Here is a 16,053-nt window from a genome sequence, read left to right as displayed (position 1 = left end):
GCAGTTTTTGATGAAATCCCCCTCCGTAAATGGCCGGGCGTAGCCCGATTTAGCGATCTCTTCTGCCAAAATAAAACTGGCCTTGACAGCAGCCTGGCCTTGTGATTTGGCTTTTTTGAACAGAGCCTGTCGAGATTTGAGGCCTCGTTTTAATTCCTCTGCCTTTTGTAGCCTTTGTTCCATGTCCATATTCTTGTTTTTGTCCGCGTGTTTCGTTTCATAATGTCGTCTCAGATTATACTCTTTCAGTACCGCCACACTTTCTCCACACAGAAGACACACAGGTTTTCCAGCTACCTCCGTGAACAAATACTCCGACTCCCACCTTGTTTGAAACCCCCGGTTCTCAGTGTCCACCTTCCGTTTTGCCATTTTTGATGGGTATCTGAAAGTTAATTTTACTGTGATGCTGACAACTGCTGTGCCAATAAATATTGAAATGAAGCAGCCTACTGCTCGGTGCGTCACCGTTGCATTGTGGGAAATGTAGTATTGGTGCGTGTAAAAGATCTGCGGGCTGCCGGCTTGCTGCGGTCTGCGGGCCGGTTCTAATAACAAATCAAGATCATCCCAGGGGCCGTAAAAAACCTTCTCGCGGGCCGGATGTGGCCCGCGGGCCTTGACTCTGACATATGTGATGTAGAGTAACCATATGACAACCACACTTTCACCAAGCTCTAAGAAACAAATGGTTCTCTGAGTGTTATGTGCTAGCTGGGTGGCTACTCACACTGAGTGGAGACAGCCAAGCAGTTAATGGAAGAATTTATTTCTGATTTCTGCACAGGATGGGAGACATTTTTATTGTGCCGGACTGTAAAGTTTCGTGGTTAGGGAACTGTTGCGGGATTAGGATAGTACGGCGGGGGGGGAATAATTCACTCCTGTGTCGACCTCTAATTGCCACTTCAGGAAGAGGTAATGAGGCGGGCGGAAGAGAGCAGAATACATTTTCTCACTGATTACAGAATGAATTGCATCTTTAATTAAAGATAAATACAGCTTCCTAAGGTTGGCATGCCATGTGTAACCAAAGTAGCTTCAGTCGCCTCTCCTTCCCAATCTGTCGTTCATTTATTCCTCCCCGTCAGGACTAGTGTGTTCAGAATTCTCAGGATGTCCTCTGTTGCTGTGACATAGTCATTGGTGACTTGGACTGTTAACTTGAAACAAGTACATTCACTTGAAACATGAGTTGCAGGCTCTCGAAGTCATTACTTATCCAAGAAAAAACAGTAAAAAGGAACCTCCACAATCGAGTGTCTGCGTGAAATCAATGCATATAACTCCTGGTGCACCGTGCATGCAATGTGTTAGATGTTGGAGGCATTGTGCACATCTTCAGATAGCAGTTGTACTGTACTTAACTTGAAGTGTTGTTCTTAGTTTGTTGTTTGATGAAGATGTAACAAAGTTCCATCCTGATGTCCTTGTTTATGCAGAGCAATGGGGACCGCACACAGAACGGGTCAGCCACATCGGCCCGGGCCACTGCCACCTCCATGGAGGCCCTGTCTCCGTTTTTCAAGAAGAAAGCACACATCCTAGAGGTCCTGCGCAAGCTGGAGGAGTCAGACCCACTCAAGTTCCACCCCTCCTCCTGCCTGTCCCCCCACCATGACCTGGGCCAGGCGCCGGTCTCCATGGTGAGAGACCAGATATCCCTGATGTCCTCTGAGGCGTTACCTGCCCCACAGCGCCCGGTGGCACACCCATCATCACGCTGCCACCACTCCAGCTCTGACTCGGACATTCACGATTATGCCAATGGAGAAGGGGCTCTCCAGGAGGACCATGCCCAGCTTCAGCAACAACAACACGGGAGATGTCAGTCCTGCCACATACTCTCCCAGAAGAGCAGCCTGGACAGCCTGCTGAAGTGTGCCCAGGGCCACAGTGCCTCACACCAGGCCAGAGTGGAGATCCTTAACAGGCAGGCCTGTGCAGAGGACCAGGGGGCATCGGCACAGAGCACAACCCCTCCCCAAGCAGCGGCTCTTTCCCACCTCCTCTCTGCTGACAGCACAAACCAGTGCTACATGCACAAAACAGCTTTGGACTTTCTAGAGCGCACTCCAGAAGGTTCTTCTGATCCTTTCCTCTCCTTGCCAATCCAAGCCAACCTCAACGGGATGCTAGGGCAGGAGCCCAGGAAGTTACAAAAACACACAGACAAGCATCCATCCGGCAAACCTCCGCCACAGGCAGAGGTACAGCCCTCTCACGGTGAGGATATAAAGCACATAAAGGCTGTCATGGCAACGTCGCAGAGCCAGAACGAGGACAGTCTGGAAGAGTGCTGCTACCTGGAAGTAGAGGCAGCGGCACACAATGTGAACAACAGCCTGCACTCTTCTACCTCACACACAGACCATGTTGAGACGGAACCAGAATATCCCAAGGAGCAGGAAGTGAGTGATCAGATCTGCAACGGGCTCTACTTCTCCAATGAAACATCCGTCTCCAAGAAGGTGGCGGTGGAATCTTATTCTCCAGCCCCAGTCCCTGAGAGGAACAGCTCAGCTCAGGCCCTGAATCCCTCTGGGAAGAGCAAGCTTGCACTCAGCCCCACCTCTCCCTCTTCAGGTCTGAGTGAAGTCAAGCCCTCCCCTATCTCCTCCCCGTCCCGGCTGCTCAAGTTCCTGAAGATCCCTCCGGGGATCAACCAGGCACAACCAGGTAACCCCCTCCGTCTAAGTCCCCAGCTCACCCGCAGCTCCAAGATCCCCTGCAGGAACAACAACAACTATGAGGTGTACCATTCTCCCGTCCTGACCCGCAAAGCCACCACCACAGAGAGGGAGAAACAGCCATCCTCATCCTCCTCCAAAACAGACCCCTACCCTGCCACACTCTCCGCCCCCACCTCCCCACCCAAATCAGAGGACATTGTGGACACCCCTCCCATGGCCAAGGAGATTGGGTTTGGGCGCAAAGTGGCTGCTGAAAACAGCGACAGCACAAAGGCACCCCCCTCCTCTCATGCACAAAGGGGCTCTCAGAAGGTACACCAATACGAGAATGTCTGCCCCTCAGATGGGACGCCCCAGTTCCTGGAGGGTCTTAAGAAGTCCCAGTACCTCCCTTACCCCCAACACGAGGGTCCTGTAGAGAAGCATTGTCAGCAAGATGAGAGCCGCCTCAGCCCCCCATCTTCACAGCACCCTGACTCGTCCCCAGGGACGGCTGACCAGGACTTCTCTGACCAGGACACTGACTCAGAAAGCCCCGTCTGGCACAAGCCAAACCAACACTTTAGCCTCCCCTCCTCGTCCTCCTCCGCTGCCAGTAAAGCACAAAGTAGTCACCCCAACTACTCCAGCATGAGGGACAGGCACCAGGCGCACCGTGCAGCTCCAGAGCCCAGCCAACAGAACTGTGAACCTGCCCAGCCAACTCAGTCTTCAGCCAGGCGAGGTGACCCCAAGAGACTGGTGCAGGGCAAGACTTCCCAGAGTGAGTCCAGTCACCACCCCTTCAAAGAGCGCCTGGCTGCTTTGGGGAAACTGAAGAGCACAGAAGATCTGCCAGTAGGTGCACAGTCTGTGGACAAGAAGGATGTACAAAGTAACCTAGGCAAACCCCCCACCAACAATATTGAGAAAAGCAAGACCGCTGAAAGGCAAGTTGAGCGAACTGGAGCAGAGCAGCACAGAAATCAGAAATCCACCGATTCCCTGGATGGGAAGCCCTACCCCAAAACCAGCCTCGACAGTCACACTAGGGTGATAGGTCCAATACATGAATCGGGCACCAAATCCTCAGCCACCCCATCAATGATACCCAAGGGAGAGCAGGAGACACTGTTTTCTCCCAGGATATATGTAGCAAAAGCAGAAGGTCCAAAGATCAAGATGGGCACATCATCCTCCAACACAGAGACTCCTCCAGTGGTGCGGAGCTATGGGAAATGCCCCATCACCCAGAGCCACCACAGTAAAACTGCCCTCAGCCCACAAAACAGCCCCACTAAAGTCCCGTCAAAGTCCCCTTCAAAGGTAGGTCAAGCTTCCTCTTATCCCAGAGGGGTCAAACCCATTCCTGAGGACCGTGCCATGGCTCAGAGAAACCCACTTCGGCCAGAGGACAAAACCAAGCTCCCGGCCGGCAAGAAAAAGACCTTTGGCCATGCAGAGAGCTTCCCGCCTCCCCCTCTGCCACCACGGCCGTCTACTGAAGCAATCGCAAAAGAGGACAAAAAGCCGTATTCGTCTGGCCCATCCGTGCTCCAGTCTGCCATTGAGCAGAAGGTAATGCGTGGCATCGAGGAAAACATGCTGAAGCTGCAGGAGCAGGACCAGGGCCAGGTGGCCGAGCCAAAGCAGAAGGCCTCCAATGGCATCGCCAACTGGTTCGGCCTGAGGAAGAGCAAGCTCCCGGCCCTCAACCGCAAACCGGAAGTGTCCAAGTTCAAGATCAACGTGTCATCGTCTGCCTCTGGCGGAGGGGCTAAGGACCCTAAGACAGGTGGTCCCCAGAAGGTGGTGGAGAGCCTGAACATCTCCAAGCTGATGGAGAAGGCAGAGGACCTGCGGAAGGCGCTGGAAGAGGAGCGGGCATATGTGAACAGGGTCGGGATGGACTGCTCTGGCAGAGGCCACTCATGTGAGGTGGTGATGGACCAAGCCCAAGGCCAACTGTCACTCATGTGCAGAGGATTGACCGCAGAGAACTTCATGCAGCAGCTCCTCAACAGGTAATAATGATATGTATTCCTAAATAACCTGATCATTTACCTGAGAATGAATGACATACAGTGGGGCAAAAAAGTATTTAGTCAGCCACCAATTGTGCAAGTTCTCCCACTTAAAAAGATGTGGCCTGTAATTTTCATCATAGGTACACTTCAACTATGACAGACAAAATGAGAAAAAAAATCCAGAAAATCACATTGTAGGATTTTTAATGAATTTATTTGCAAATTATGGTGGAAAATAAGTATTTGGTCACCTACTAACAAGCAAGATTTCTGGCTCTCACAGACCTGTAACTTCTTCTTTAAGAGGCTCCTCTGTCCTTCACTCGTTACCTGTATTAACTTCTTGCGTCGAGCCATCCCGGATCCGGTATCGTGACTACAGCCTTAACGCTCATTACCATAACGCAACGTTAACTATTCATGAAAATCGCAAATGAAATGAAATTAATCTATTTGCTCTCAAGCTTAGCCTTTTGTTAACAACACTGTCATCTCAGATTTTCAAAATATGCTTCTCAACCATTGCAAAACAAGCATTTGTGTAACAGTATTGATGGCTAACGTACCATTTAGCGTAGCATTTAGCATTAGCATTCAGCAGGCAACATTTACACAAAAAAAACAGAAAAGCATTCAAATAAAATCATTTACCTTTGAAGAACTTCAGATGTTTTCAATGAGGAGACTCTCAGATAGCAAATGTTCAGTTTTTCCTGAAAGATTATTTGTTTAGGACAAATCGCTTCGTTTTCTGCGTCACGTTTAGCTACGAAAAAAAACCTGTATCCAGAATTGTGAAAATCTATAAGCAAGCTCATTAGCATAACACAACATTAACTATTCATGAAAATCGCAAATGAATTGAAATTAATATATTTGCTCTCAAGCTTAGCCTTTTGTTAACAACACTGTCATCTCAGATTTTCAAAATATGCTTCTCAACCATTGCAAAACAAGCATTTGTGTAACAGTATTGATGGCTAACGTACCATTTAGCGTTAGCATTCAGCATGCAACATTTTCCACAAAAACCATTAAAGCATTCAAATAAAATCATTTACCTTTGAAGAACTTCAGATGTTTTCAATGAGGAGACTCTGTTAGATAGCAAATGTTCCGTTTTTACAAAAAAATATTATTTGTGTCGACTAATCGCTCAGTTTTGTTCATCACGTTTGGTTAAGGGGAAGAAAAAAAAGTCATTAAAACGCGAACTTTTTTCCAAATTAACTCCATTAATATCGACAGAAACATGGCAAACAATGTTTAGAATCAATCCTCAAGGTGTTTTTCACATATCTATCGACGATAAAATCCATCGTGGCAGTTTACTTTCAATTCTGAACAAATGGAACGCGCATGGACATACAGATTACGCACACAGGACACCGGGCGGGATACCAGGTGGGACACCAGGTAAATGTAGTCTCTTATGGTCAATCTTCCAATGATATGCCTACAAACACGTCACAATGCTGCAGACACCTCGGGCAATAGACAGAGAGTGCAGGCTCATTGCTGGCGCATTCACAGCCATATAAGGAGACATTGGAACACAGCGCCTTCAGAATCTGGGGCATTTCCTGTATGAAACTTCATCTTGGTTTCGCCTGTTGCATTAGTTCTGGGGCACGCACAAATAATATCTTTGCAGTTTTGGAGACGTCTGTCACGTAGAGTAGGCCAGAAGGCTGCCATCAACGTCTACCTTATGGGACAGCTTAAAAACAAGGCTGCCCCATCCACAGCTCAATCCAAAAATGCCTCTCCATGATTGAGAGGCTCCTTTTGTAGGGCTAGCCCCTCCCCTCAGAACAATTAACCCCAATTAATGAATCAATTAACAATACAAACCTACATTTTCCATGAACTAAACATACTAAAGGATATACATTGCAACACGGTTTTAAACAATATCACAACATAACATTTACAACATTACATCACTACTGACAATATCTTTCAATATGCCCATATGCATTAATGAGCCATTTGGGACAGGCACTATAAAGCCAACCCAATTCCCTTAGCTCGGGTCCTTTTCCAGCATACCCGGAAGCTACAGAGATGGAGAGAGAGGAACAGAACAAACAAACAATGCGCTCATCCACAACATTGATTAGTATAATAATTATTGTATCTCTCAAATATGAACATTGACAAGTGTGAAATGCATGCACCAAGACAGAAGTTAATTTGTGTCGACCCACATTGTTAACTTATCTTATAATGGCGCAGGGAGGAGTGATGAATATGTGTGTGCGTTAAAGAACCAAATGCTGCCCGCGGCCAGTGACGGACTTCTACGTCACAACGTCAGAGTTGTGTCTTTCCAAGGCTGTCAATTCCATGCATCTTTTCGTGAAAAAATATTGCGCTTAATACGGGCACGTCTTTTTATCCAATAATGACACAGCTCCCCCATAGGTTCAAGAGGTTAATGCCACCTGTTTGAACTTGTTATCAGTATAAAAGACACCTGTCCACAACCTCAAACAGTCACACTCCAAAATCCACTATGGCCAAGACCAAAGAGCTGTCAAAGGACACCAGAAACCAAATTGTAGACCTGCACCAGGCTGGGAAGACTGAATCTGCAATAGGTAAGCAGCTTGGTTTGAAGAAATCAACTGTGGGAGCAATTATTAGGAAATGGAAGATACAAGACCACTGATAATCTCCCTCGATCTGGGGCTCCACGCAAGATCTCACCCCGTGGGGTCAAAATGATCACAAGAACGGTGAGCAAAAATCCCAGAACCACACAGGGGGACCAGGTGAATGACCTGCAGAGAGCTGGGACCAAAGTAACAAAGCCTACCATCAGTAACACACTACGCCGCCAGGGACTCAAATCCTGCAGTGCTAGACGTGTCCCCCTGCTTAAGCCAGTACATGTCCAGGCCCATCTGAAGCTTGCTAGAGAGTATTTGGATGATCCAGAAGAAGATTGGGAGAATGTCATATGGTCAGATGAAACTAAAATAGAACTTTTTGGTAAAAACTCAACTCGTCGTGTTTGGAGGACAAAGAATGAAGCATGAGGGTGGAAACATCATGCTTTGGGGCTGTTCTTCTGCAAAGGGACCAGGACGACTGATCTGTGTAAAGGAAAGAATGGATGGGGCCATGTATCGTGAGATTTTGAGTGAAAACCTCCTTCCATCAGCAAGGGCATTGAAGATGAAATGTGGCTGGGTCTTTCAGCATGGCAATGATCCCAAACACACCACCCGGGCAACGAAGGAGTGGCTTCGTAAGAAGCATTTCAAGGTCCTGGAGTGGCCTAGCCAGGTATCCAGATCTCAACCCCATAGAAAATCTTTGGAGGGAGTTGAAAGTCTGTGTTGCCCAGCAACAGCCCCAAAACATCACTGCTCTAGAGGAGATCTGCATGGAGGAATGGGCCAAAATACCAGCAACAGTGTGAAAACCTTGAAGACTTACAGAAAATGTTTGACCTCTGTCATTGCCAACAAAGGGTATATAACAAAGTATTGAGAGACGTTTGTTATTGACCAAATACTTATTTTCCACCATAATTTGCAAATAGATTCATTAAAAATCCTATAATGTGATTTTCTGGATTTTGTTTCTTGTTTTGTCTGTCATAGTTGAAATGTACCTATGGTGAAAATTATAGGCCTCATCTTTTTAAGTGAGAGAACTTTCACAATTGGTGGCTGACTAAATACTTTTTTGCCCCACTGTACATCCAAACCCTGTCTAGGATATATTGGACTGGGGCTGTCAGTGTACTAAATTTGTGATCATAAGATAATTATAAAACTTGGCCAGAGGGTAAACTCTTTCTCTTATGATTTATATCTGATCAAATTGGATTTGTAAATGGAGTTTAAGTCGAAAGCTAGTTCCCCTATGATTTTGTTGTAACATCTTCCTCCTTAAGTCCCTCGACGTCTTGTTCTGGAAACAGGGTGGACAAGAGGAGAACTATACCTACCACCTTTGGAATGACACACAGACGCCTCTCCTTTGACTCTAAGAGGTCGCGGCCCAACTTCAGTCACCAGAGGAACGGGATCAGCCACACCAAGAGCAGGGACGAGATAGCCCAGGTAAACTCTTTTCACTCTGTCGTATTCCTCTGATACACTATAGAAAGATTAATAAACTACACATGTAGTGTCAGTGATATATATGATTGTCATTGACCCTTGCTGTTTCAGGGTTCGGTTATGATCGGCACGGGTGAGGTCACATCAGAAGACAGCTTGGCAGAGTCCATTAGTGCTCAGCATTTTACAGGTAGCATGATGCTGAGTCATAATAATGCCAGTCGTCTATTTTCCTTGAGTAGCTCTGACTCTAGTCTCACTTGATTGTTCCTTCCTCACTGTTTAGGTTCTGGGGCCTCCATGCGCACCCTCGACAGTGGCATTGGCACATTCCCCATGCCAGACTACGCCAGTAGCATGGCAGGGAAGAGCGTCCCTAAGGGGAAGCCACAGGGAGAGCAAGGGTTTTCTTGCTCCCAGGGTAAGCATGGGGCCATGATGAAGGTTCTGCGTAAGGCCCATACATTGGAGAGAGAGCTGTCATCTCTGGATGAAGACAACCCGTTTGTCCTGTATGGCTCCGGGCTGGAGGGAAAAGGTACCAACATGCACCTGTCTAGTACAATCCACAAGGGTAAGCTTAGACTTTTTATTACCATAGGACTTGTTGTGTTCCCATGTAGACCATTTCAATGCTGACATTTTACACAAAAAGAAATATGGCGAAAGTTCATATTTTATCAGTTGTAATAATAATAATAATAATATAATGATAAATCCTGCAAAACAAATATGTTGTGGCTCATTAAAACTGAACCAACTATACACACAAGTTTAAACCTTCAACAAAACACCTGAGGTACACTCTATTTTCCATTTAGAATTGAATTTTCTCTTATGCAGATATAGATGCCTATGGAGCTCATATGCAAAATCCCCTCACCAAGAACTGGACCTTTCCCAATCTGAAAGGCTCTGCAGAAGCCACTGATGTTTACCTGGATGTGCAGGGAGACCTGGGGACCCCATCCAGAAGGGTGAGTGAGTCAGTCATCTCCATTCTAATGAGAACTTTCGAAGAAGACCACATCCATTTACTCTGTGCTGACATGTTACATCTTAATAATCTATGTAGAAATGATGAAAGCGCAGCTCTTTATTCATATTTGAAGAGATAAGGCTGATAGAAAGATAGCTGGGGCCTTGAACACTGTCGCCTGTCAGTTGTTGTCCCTTGTCAGCACCAGAGTCCCATTAGCATTGTGAGTGAGTGAGAGCTCATCCTGCCTTTTCTCGGGTATGGGGGCGTTGCTGTGAAAACGAGAGGGTGAAGGGGTTTTGACTAACTTGTTTTTGACTCTCTCCCTTTGAATCAAATCAAATCAAATGTATTTATATAGCCCTTCGTACATCAGCTGATATCTCAAAGTGCTGTACAGCCTAAAACCCCAAACAGCAAGCAATGCAGGTGTAGAAGCACGGGCTGAATGGGCTGCTTTAATGGCAGACCGGAACTGAAATGCACAGAAAGTCCACAGCTTTTAATGCCAAGTTCTCCCTTTTTTTGAGAAATTTGAAGTTTATTGAGGGGAAAGAGTGCACAAAGAAATATGTGCATTTTAACAGCAGTGTTTCCATCAAACTGGCTTGTTACGAATGAAGAGCTGTGCGTAATGACGTAGTGCACATAAGTATAACTTAATTCACCAAATTAAAAAAAATAGAAGTTATATGTTTCCATCCCATTTGGCATAAAAAGTCCTGCGAAAACAGCAAATGTGGCCACTTGGCACAGGTACTCTAGCAAACAGCTCATTGATACAGTGTAGAGGGTACATGATGAGATTATGAATAAACAGCAAATGTGCCCACTTTTAATTTGTCAATTAGCAGCTAAGCACTGATCATCATCATCATCATGTCACCAGCATACAAATTAACCCTTTACAGTGGCATATTTGGTTTGGGCACTAATAGGCACCTAAATTGGAATGTAGTGGCTGTACAGTAACATGCTATACATGACATCAGAGCTCTGGCTCTGCACTTCACAGCACAGTATGGGTTTTTTCTGGCAGCCGTTGTGAACTTGAGCCCCGAACGTGACAACAAGTTGCCCCCATCCCTCCCGGTAATTGGGCAACTTTTGCAACAACAAAAAAATATGTCTGTGTGCAGGAAATGTTAATTAAGATGACTATGTATTTTGAAAGATACATACAAGCAAGCCAAAGACCCGTGAGTCCAAATGTGCACTTCACATTTCCAGATCATAAAACTCCTATACATATAGTGTCAAATGTTTATGATCACTATGTCTGATGTAGTTACAAGATGACATGGCGTCATACCCTGGGTTGTTCTGAACAGAATGAGCTAATGTTTGTTTATTCTTGAAGAGAATCTGCTGCAGCACACGAACCTGAATGCACTCATGACTCCTTTCTATACCCACCAACATTACCATCTGTTTCTCTGAACTGCCTTGTGAAGCTGAACACTGTAAGATCATGTTTTATAACTTCGCTAGTCCTGTTGGAAATAGAACAAGCTTTCAAATCATTCTCACCTGACCCAGATTGCTATTTATAATGGGCTGTTTCTGGGTTGCGTAAACAACAACAGTAATTGTGTGATGGTGGGGATGCAGGGTTGTCTTCAAAATGAAGTGTGCTCTAGATCCTTAACAGCACAACTAGGAGAGCTAAAAAAAAATGTTTTTTTAATTAAAGTACCTTATAGTTGAAGACTTCTTTGAGTCATTAAAGTGCATTGAAATTGCACACTTTGGAGAGGTTAGTCCTCTCACTCAAACCCTTGACATTTGTTGTCTTATGTTGGACCTAACCCACATTTTCCAGGAATAGTCTTATCATGCTACTGAAAGTATCCAGAGTATTTATAAACAAATGTGGCAAAGTACAGTAAATGTAAAATCAATAATGTAATGTTTGGATTCAGTCTTGTCAAGTGAACTGTTGTATTCTTACCTTTGATCTAATAATTTTCCCATTATCTCCAAACTGTCCCTTTCAATTGCTAACATGGTTATGCATTTCGTATTTCTTCTATAAGAAAAATTTCAATTTAGCCCTATCCATATAGACCAATTCTAACGAGTGTAAAGGGTAAAGACCTTCGATATTTATTAGAAAGGAAAATCAAACTTATCGCCGTGCACATTCACCACCCTGTGAAATTCATCAGAACTCATTTAATCTGTAGCCTAATAAACTGTGCATGCTTTTCCATGTCGTAGTGAGTTGAATGGAAGCATGGTTACTGACTGTCGTGGAAATTATCACCAGGGACACCTGAAGTCAATATTAAATGAATCATTCTTTATTATCAGAAAGCTGGAGAGGTTCCAACAAACTTAATGCACCAAGTAGTACTTGTCTGTCAAATGCTCCCCTGGGGCAGTCCCGTTAGTTCTCTTATACTGCTTACACAGACAAGTTATATTTGCATGATTTAGCTTATTTATCATTCATAATTTATTATTCATTAACATTTGGTTCATACATGTGACCAACCAATGCCCCAATACGAGGCTTCTTCTCTTCAAGCTGAGACCTTGAAACTGGGACACCCATTTCGGTTCCCCAAACAATGTTCTGAGGATTTCTCCCAGGCATGATCAATCAATAACTTGCATGAACCCAGTCAAATGCATGTTGCCCTAGAACCTGTTAAATCTCACCTTGTCCTAAAATAACTAACTATAGCATCAATCTGTCCCCCTGTCCCTCCCTACCATCCATATCCTCGCCTGTTCCCCTCCACCCTCCCCCTTCTTCATGTGCCCACCTTTCCTCTCCCCCAAGAGTTTGAAACAGTGTTCCCCCCAGCACCCTCTGGCCACTGACCCAGGCAGCCTCCCCCTGCCACTCCAGACAGGGCTCAGCCAGCGGGGTAAGGGGCGGACGCCCAGCGCCTCGGAGGTGGGGAAGGACGGAGGGCTGGAGCTAGTGAAGGAGAGACCAGAGGACCTCCTGTCCCTGAGAGAGACGCCTGAATCCCTCAGTGACTCCCTCTACGACAGCCTGTCCTCCTGTGGCAGCCAGGGCTAGGACCCAGGGACAGATAGGGGAACAGAGGGAGAGCTGGACCAACCGACACCCTTTAAACCACGGCTAATGATGCACATCCATCCCTCCTTGTAATGGTGGCCCAGCCCATAAGGCAGACCAAGTTGAAGTACCTCCTTCCCTCTTCCACACACACAGCTCTCTCTGCTGACCCGGTCTACTTTGCTGAGATTTGGTTAGTACTGCTGGAAAACTCACCCTCAGGTTGACTGATGTTCACACACACACATCATTTGTGAAACTAGACTGAGAATTGGGCACTGTTGTTCTCCAAGCAACAAGCATCTGATGACAGACCAGCTCAACTCAAATGTGTACACACACCGACGAGATGCATGGGAAAATAACACGTTCAAGACAGCCACACGATCACCATGGTCTGGATAATCTGAAGAATTGTTGTTAAATAACTTAACCAGGCTCCTGAGGTCGGCCCCAAGAAGTGGCTGGTATCAGGGGTTTTTCAAGTCTGTCCTGGATGTGGACATGTTTCAGTCTAGGAAAATTGGGCAGCCATTAATGCCAGAAAACAACCACATTTTACTGCCCACTAAATATGTCGCAATGCGGGGATCGACTATAATAAACTTCCCTGTTTTCAGTTATGTTTTTTTAACTGTTGTGCTTTGTTACATGTTATGTATCATGTAATTTTAAGTTAAATAAAAAAGTGTGGGTATGAATGGAAGGATGTGTGTGTGTGTGTGAGACTTAATGCAGGGTCTCCACACTAGCTATGACTATGTCAATGAGCTTCTGACCGGGGAAAAGAAGTTCACACTTTCTCTGAAGCTGCCATATAGTGTACTGTTTCACAACCTACTGTAACATATAGTGGCAAATCATGACAACAGCCATTATATTACACTTATGACCAGACATTACCTAGTACTGTATGTGTTATGGACAATGAAATGCGAAGAATCTCAACCAAGAGTCAAATGTTTTACATGTGTTTAATCCATTGTCAGACTGTTTTACGTAGTGAAACATTTATCAGGAATAATGCCATTATAACAGCATTATATAGGCAGCCTGTGAATGCGCCATTAACAATGAAGTTCTAAACTGAGCTGCTATTTAATACTCAAAATAGTTTGACAAGCTGAAAGAGTGAGTAAGTAACACGATCCATCCACCTTTTATGTACTATAAACTGAGTTGGCATACATGAGCCAGGATTCAATTTAAGACGAGTTAAAGAACAGCGTACTTTAACAGACTTTTTAAAGGTAATTTGTGCTTAACCTGTCAGGCACAGCGTTTCCCATGAATGCGACCTATGTGAATGTCTGGGGAAAATGCCTTTAAAAGGCTCATTGTCGGCTGTTTAGTCCACTGCTCTATAACGCACCCTGCCAAAAATCTTGTTTGGCACAAGTTCCATATTTATCCTGCCAGAAACGATTGAACCGATAACTCTACTTTGTCTAAAATGCTCCACTAAAGCAAAAAGATGGATGTAGGCCTGCCTTGTGAAGAAGTAACGATCCAGCCCCACTGAACAGAGTAGTTGCTTACTTCTGCAATATGGGCCAATGTTTGCCTTTAACAGGCACAGACAGACACGCATTCAATCAATTTACTGTTGTACAATTAAGAAAGACAAAATGTCTGTGCTATAGGAATGTTAGACATGGATCATTGTACGATCACCATTGCTGTACTGCAGATGCTACACCATGATGTACACGCAAGTGTTTTGGCAGGCTTACAGATATGTTGCAGGAGGAAGAAGAGTATGGTTTCTAAACACATTTAGCATTCGTAAGAATCAGAAATTATCCTAATCGAGAAGTGCTGTATTTAAATGTATTTCCTAAAGTGCACTACTCTGGTTAAAAGTAGTGCGCTATATAGGAAATGTGGTTCCATTTGGAATGCACCCCTTGTTTAAACAGCCACTTCAGAACAGCACCAAGAGACACTAAGAAGGACATGGACTCCTCCCTCCCAGCCCATGTACTTGATTATGTCCTCATAAGTAGTTCCATCCGCTTCATAACTCCCCACAAACTTCTTCAGGGATAAGACATCCTTGTGCTTCCAAACTCTGCTTTCAGAAGCATGTGATCTTTCCAAACTGACATGGATTTGACTTTTCTCGAGTTCACATTTTTTCATAATCCCACTTTGAACATTGCTTGTCCTTCAGCCCCCCCCTTGGAGTTAACATAATAACTACTGTGTTATACCATGGAAATGGAGATCTGACTGTTACTGTATATACCCTTCTCTGTGAGAACAGATAGATTTGAGTTGAAGAGGTTGTCTTCCAGAATATCTGCTACCGTTCCAGCCTTTCAACCCCATCTGAATCATAGCTAAATGAAAAACAAGTGTGTGACATGAAGCCCATTCTCTTTTACAATCATCTCATAATAAAAATGTTTCCATGGGACGTATTTAACACTATCATTTTGTCTTGGATTACTGTGTTCTACGTTGCGACCAAACCATATACAACTAAATAACTAACCAGCTACAGTACTTCAGATGGTAGCATTTTTCATTCCACCAGATTCCATTGGAAGTTACTGGGAGATCCATAGGTAGCTACATGTTAACACCATGGTAACACACGTAATCTATCTGCAGGGAAGCCTTTATGGACTCCCTCTCTGTCAGTCAAACATGGGTCTTAGCAACACCATACACCTTAACTATGGCAATGCTGACCAAGATGGAGTGGCATAGACGTGAAATCTTTACTTAATATGTTTGCTTTATGGACTCAATTTATCTCACTTCATTCAAAGAGGTTGTTGCAGCTCTATCTATTTGTTGTATTTATTTATTTATGTTTGAGGGCAAATCATAATCAATGAACTTTTTGTTATTGTTGATGTTGTTGACATTGTTGTTAGACGTTTTTATTCTGATACCGATTTATTTTTGTACTATACTCCTATTTAATTAAAGTTATTTTTTTTCCATGAGAGGTCTGTGTTTGGTGTTCTGTTTCCTGGGGTAATCTCATGTTATTACTCTGATTTGGTAAATAGTATTTCAAGTGATGTATATACCATTTACACTTAAATAAAGCTTCATAAAGCTTAAACTTAATCTATTTTACGGTTTATGGCTTTATTTATCAAGATTGTAAAAACAAAATTATGATGATTGTTAATTTATGGCTCTAAACAAATGCAAGAACCCAACAAATAAAAATCTGAGCTCGCTTGCCATTCTTCATTTATTCATTCTAGGCTCTTGATTGAACGCCTCTTTCTAAAAGCTCGCA

General features: G+C 44.5%; 1 protein-coding gene across 12 annotated transcripts in view; it reads left to right on the top strand.

The window, feature by feature from the left end:
* LOC124031188 (nck-associated protein 5-like) overlaps nucleotides 1-15,748 on the top strand; it is a 104,049-nt gene extending 88,301 nt beyond the window's left edge. For 9 of the 12 annotated variants that reach the window (XM_046342134.1, XM_046342135.1, XM_046342141.1 and 6 more), the window contains 6 exons: nucleotides 1,443-4,696; nucleotides 8,610-8,778; nucleotides 8,890-8,968; nucleotides 9,065-9,352; nucleotides 9,622-9,755; nucleotides 12,546-15,748. In XM_046342134.1, the coding sequence (XP_046198090.1) occupies nucleotides 1,443-4,696; nucleotides 8,610-8,778; nucleotides 8,890-8,968; nucleotides 9,065-9,352; nucleotides 9,622-9,755; nucleotides 12,546-12,791 (4,170 nt within the window). In that variant the 3' untranslated portion in view covers nucleotides 12,792-15,748. Of the gene's footprint in view, nucleotides 1-1,442; nucleotides 4,697-8,609; nucleotides 8,779-8,889; nucleotides 8,969-9,064; nucleotides 9,756-12,545 lie in introns of those variants that run through there. The other 3 variants (XM_046342139.1, XM_046342140.1, XM_046342142.1) reach the window with 3 other exon arrangements.
* Nucleotides 15,749-16,053: the final 305 nt, after the last annotated feature.

This window comes from Oncorhynchus gorbuscha, linkage group LG03 (assembly GCF_021184085.1).
Source record: "Oncorhynchus gorbuscha isolate QuinsamMale2020 ecotype Even-year linkage group LG03, OgorEven_v1.0, whole genome shotgun sequence".
Classification (NCBI taxonomy): Eukaryota; Metazoa; Chordata; class Actinopteri; order Salmoniformes; family Salmonidae; genus Oncorhynchus; species Oncorhynchus gorbuscha.
The sequence above is the reverse complement of the archived record's forward strand: the minus strand, read 5'-3'. Positions and strand labels throughout refer to the sequence as shown.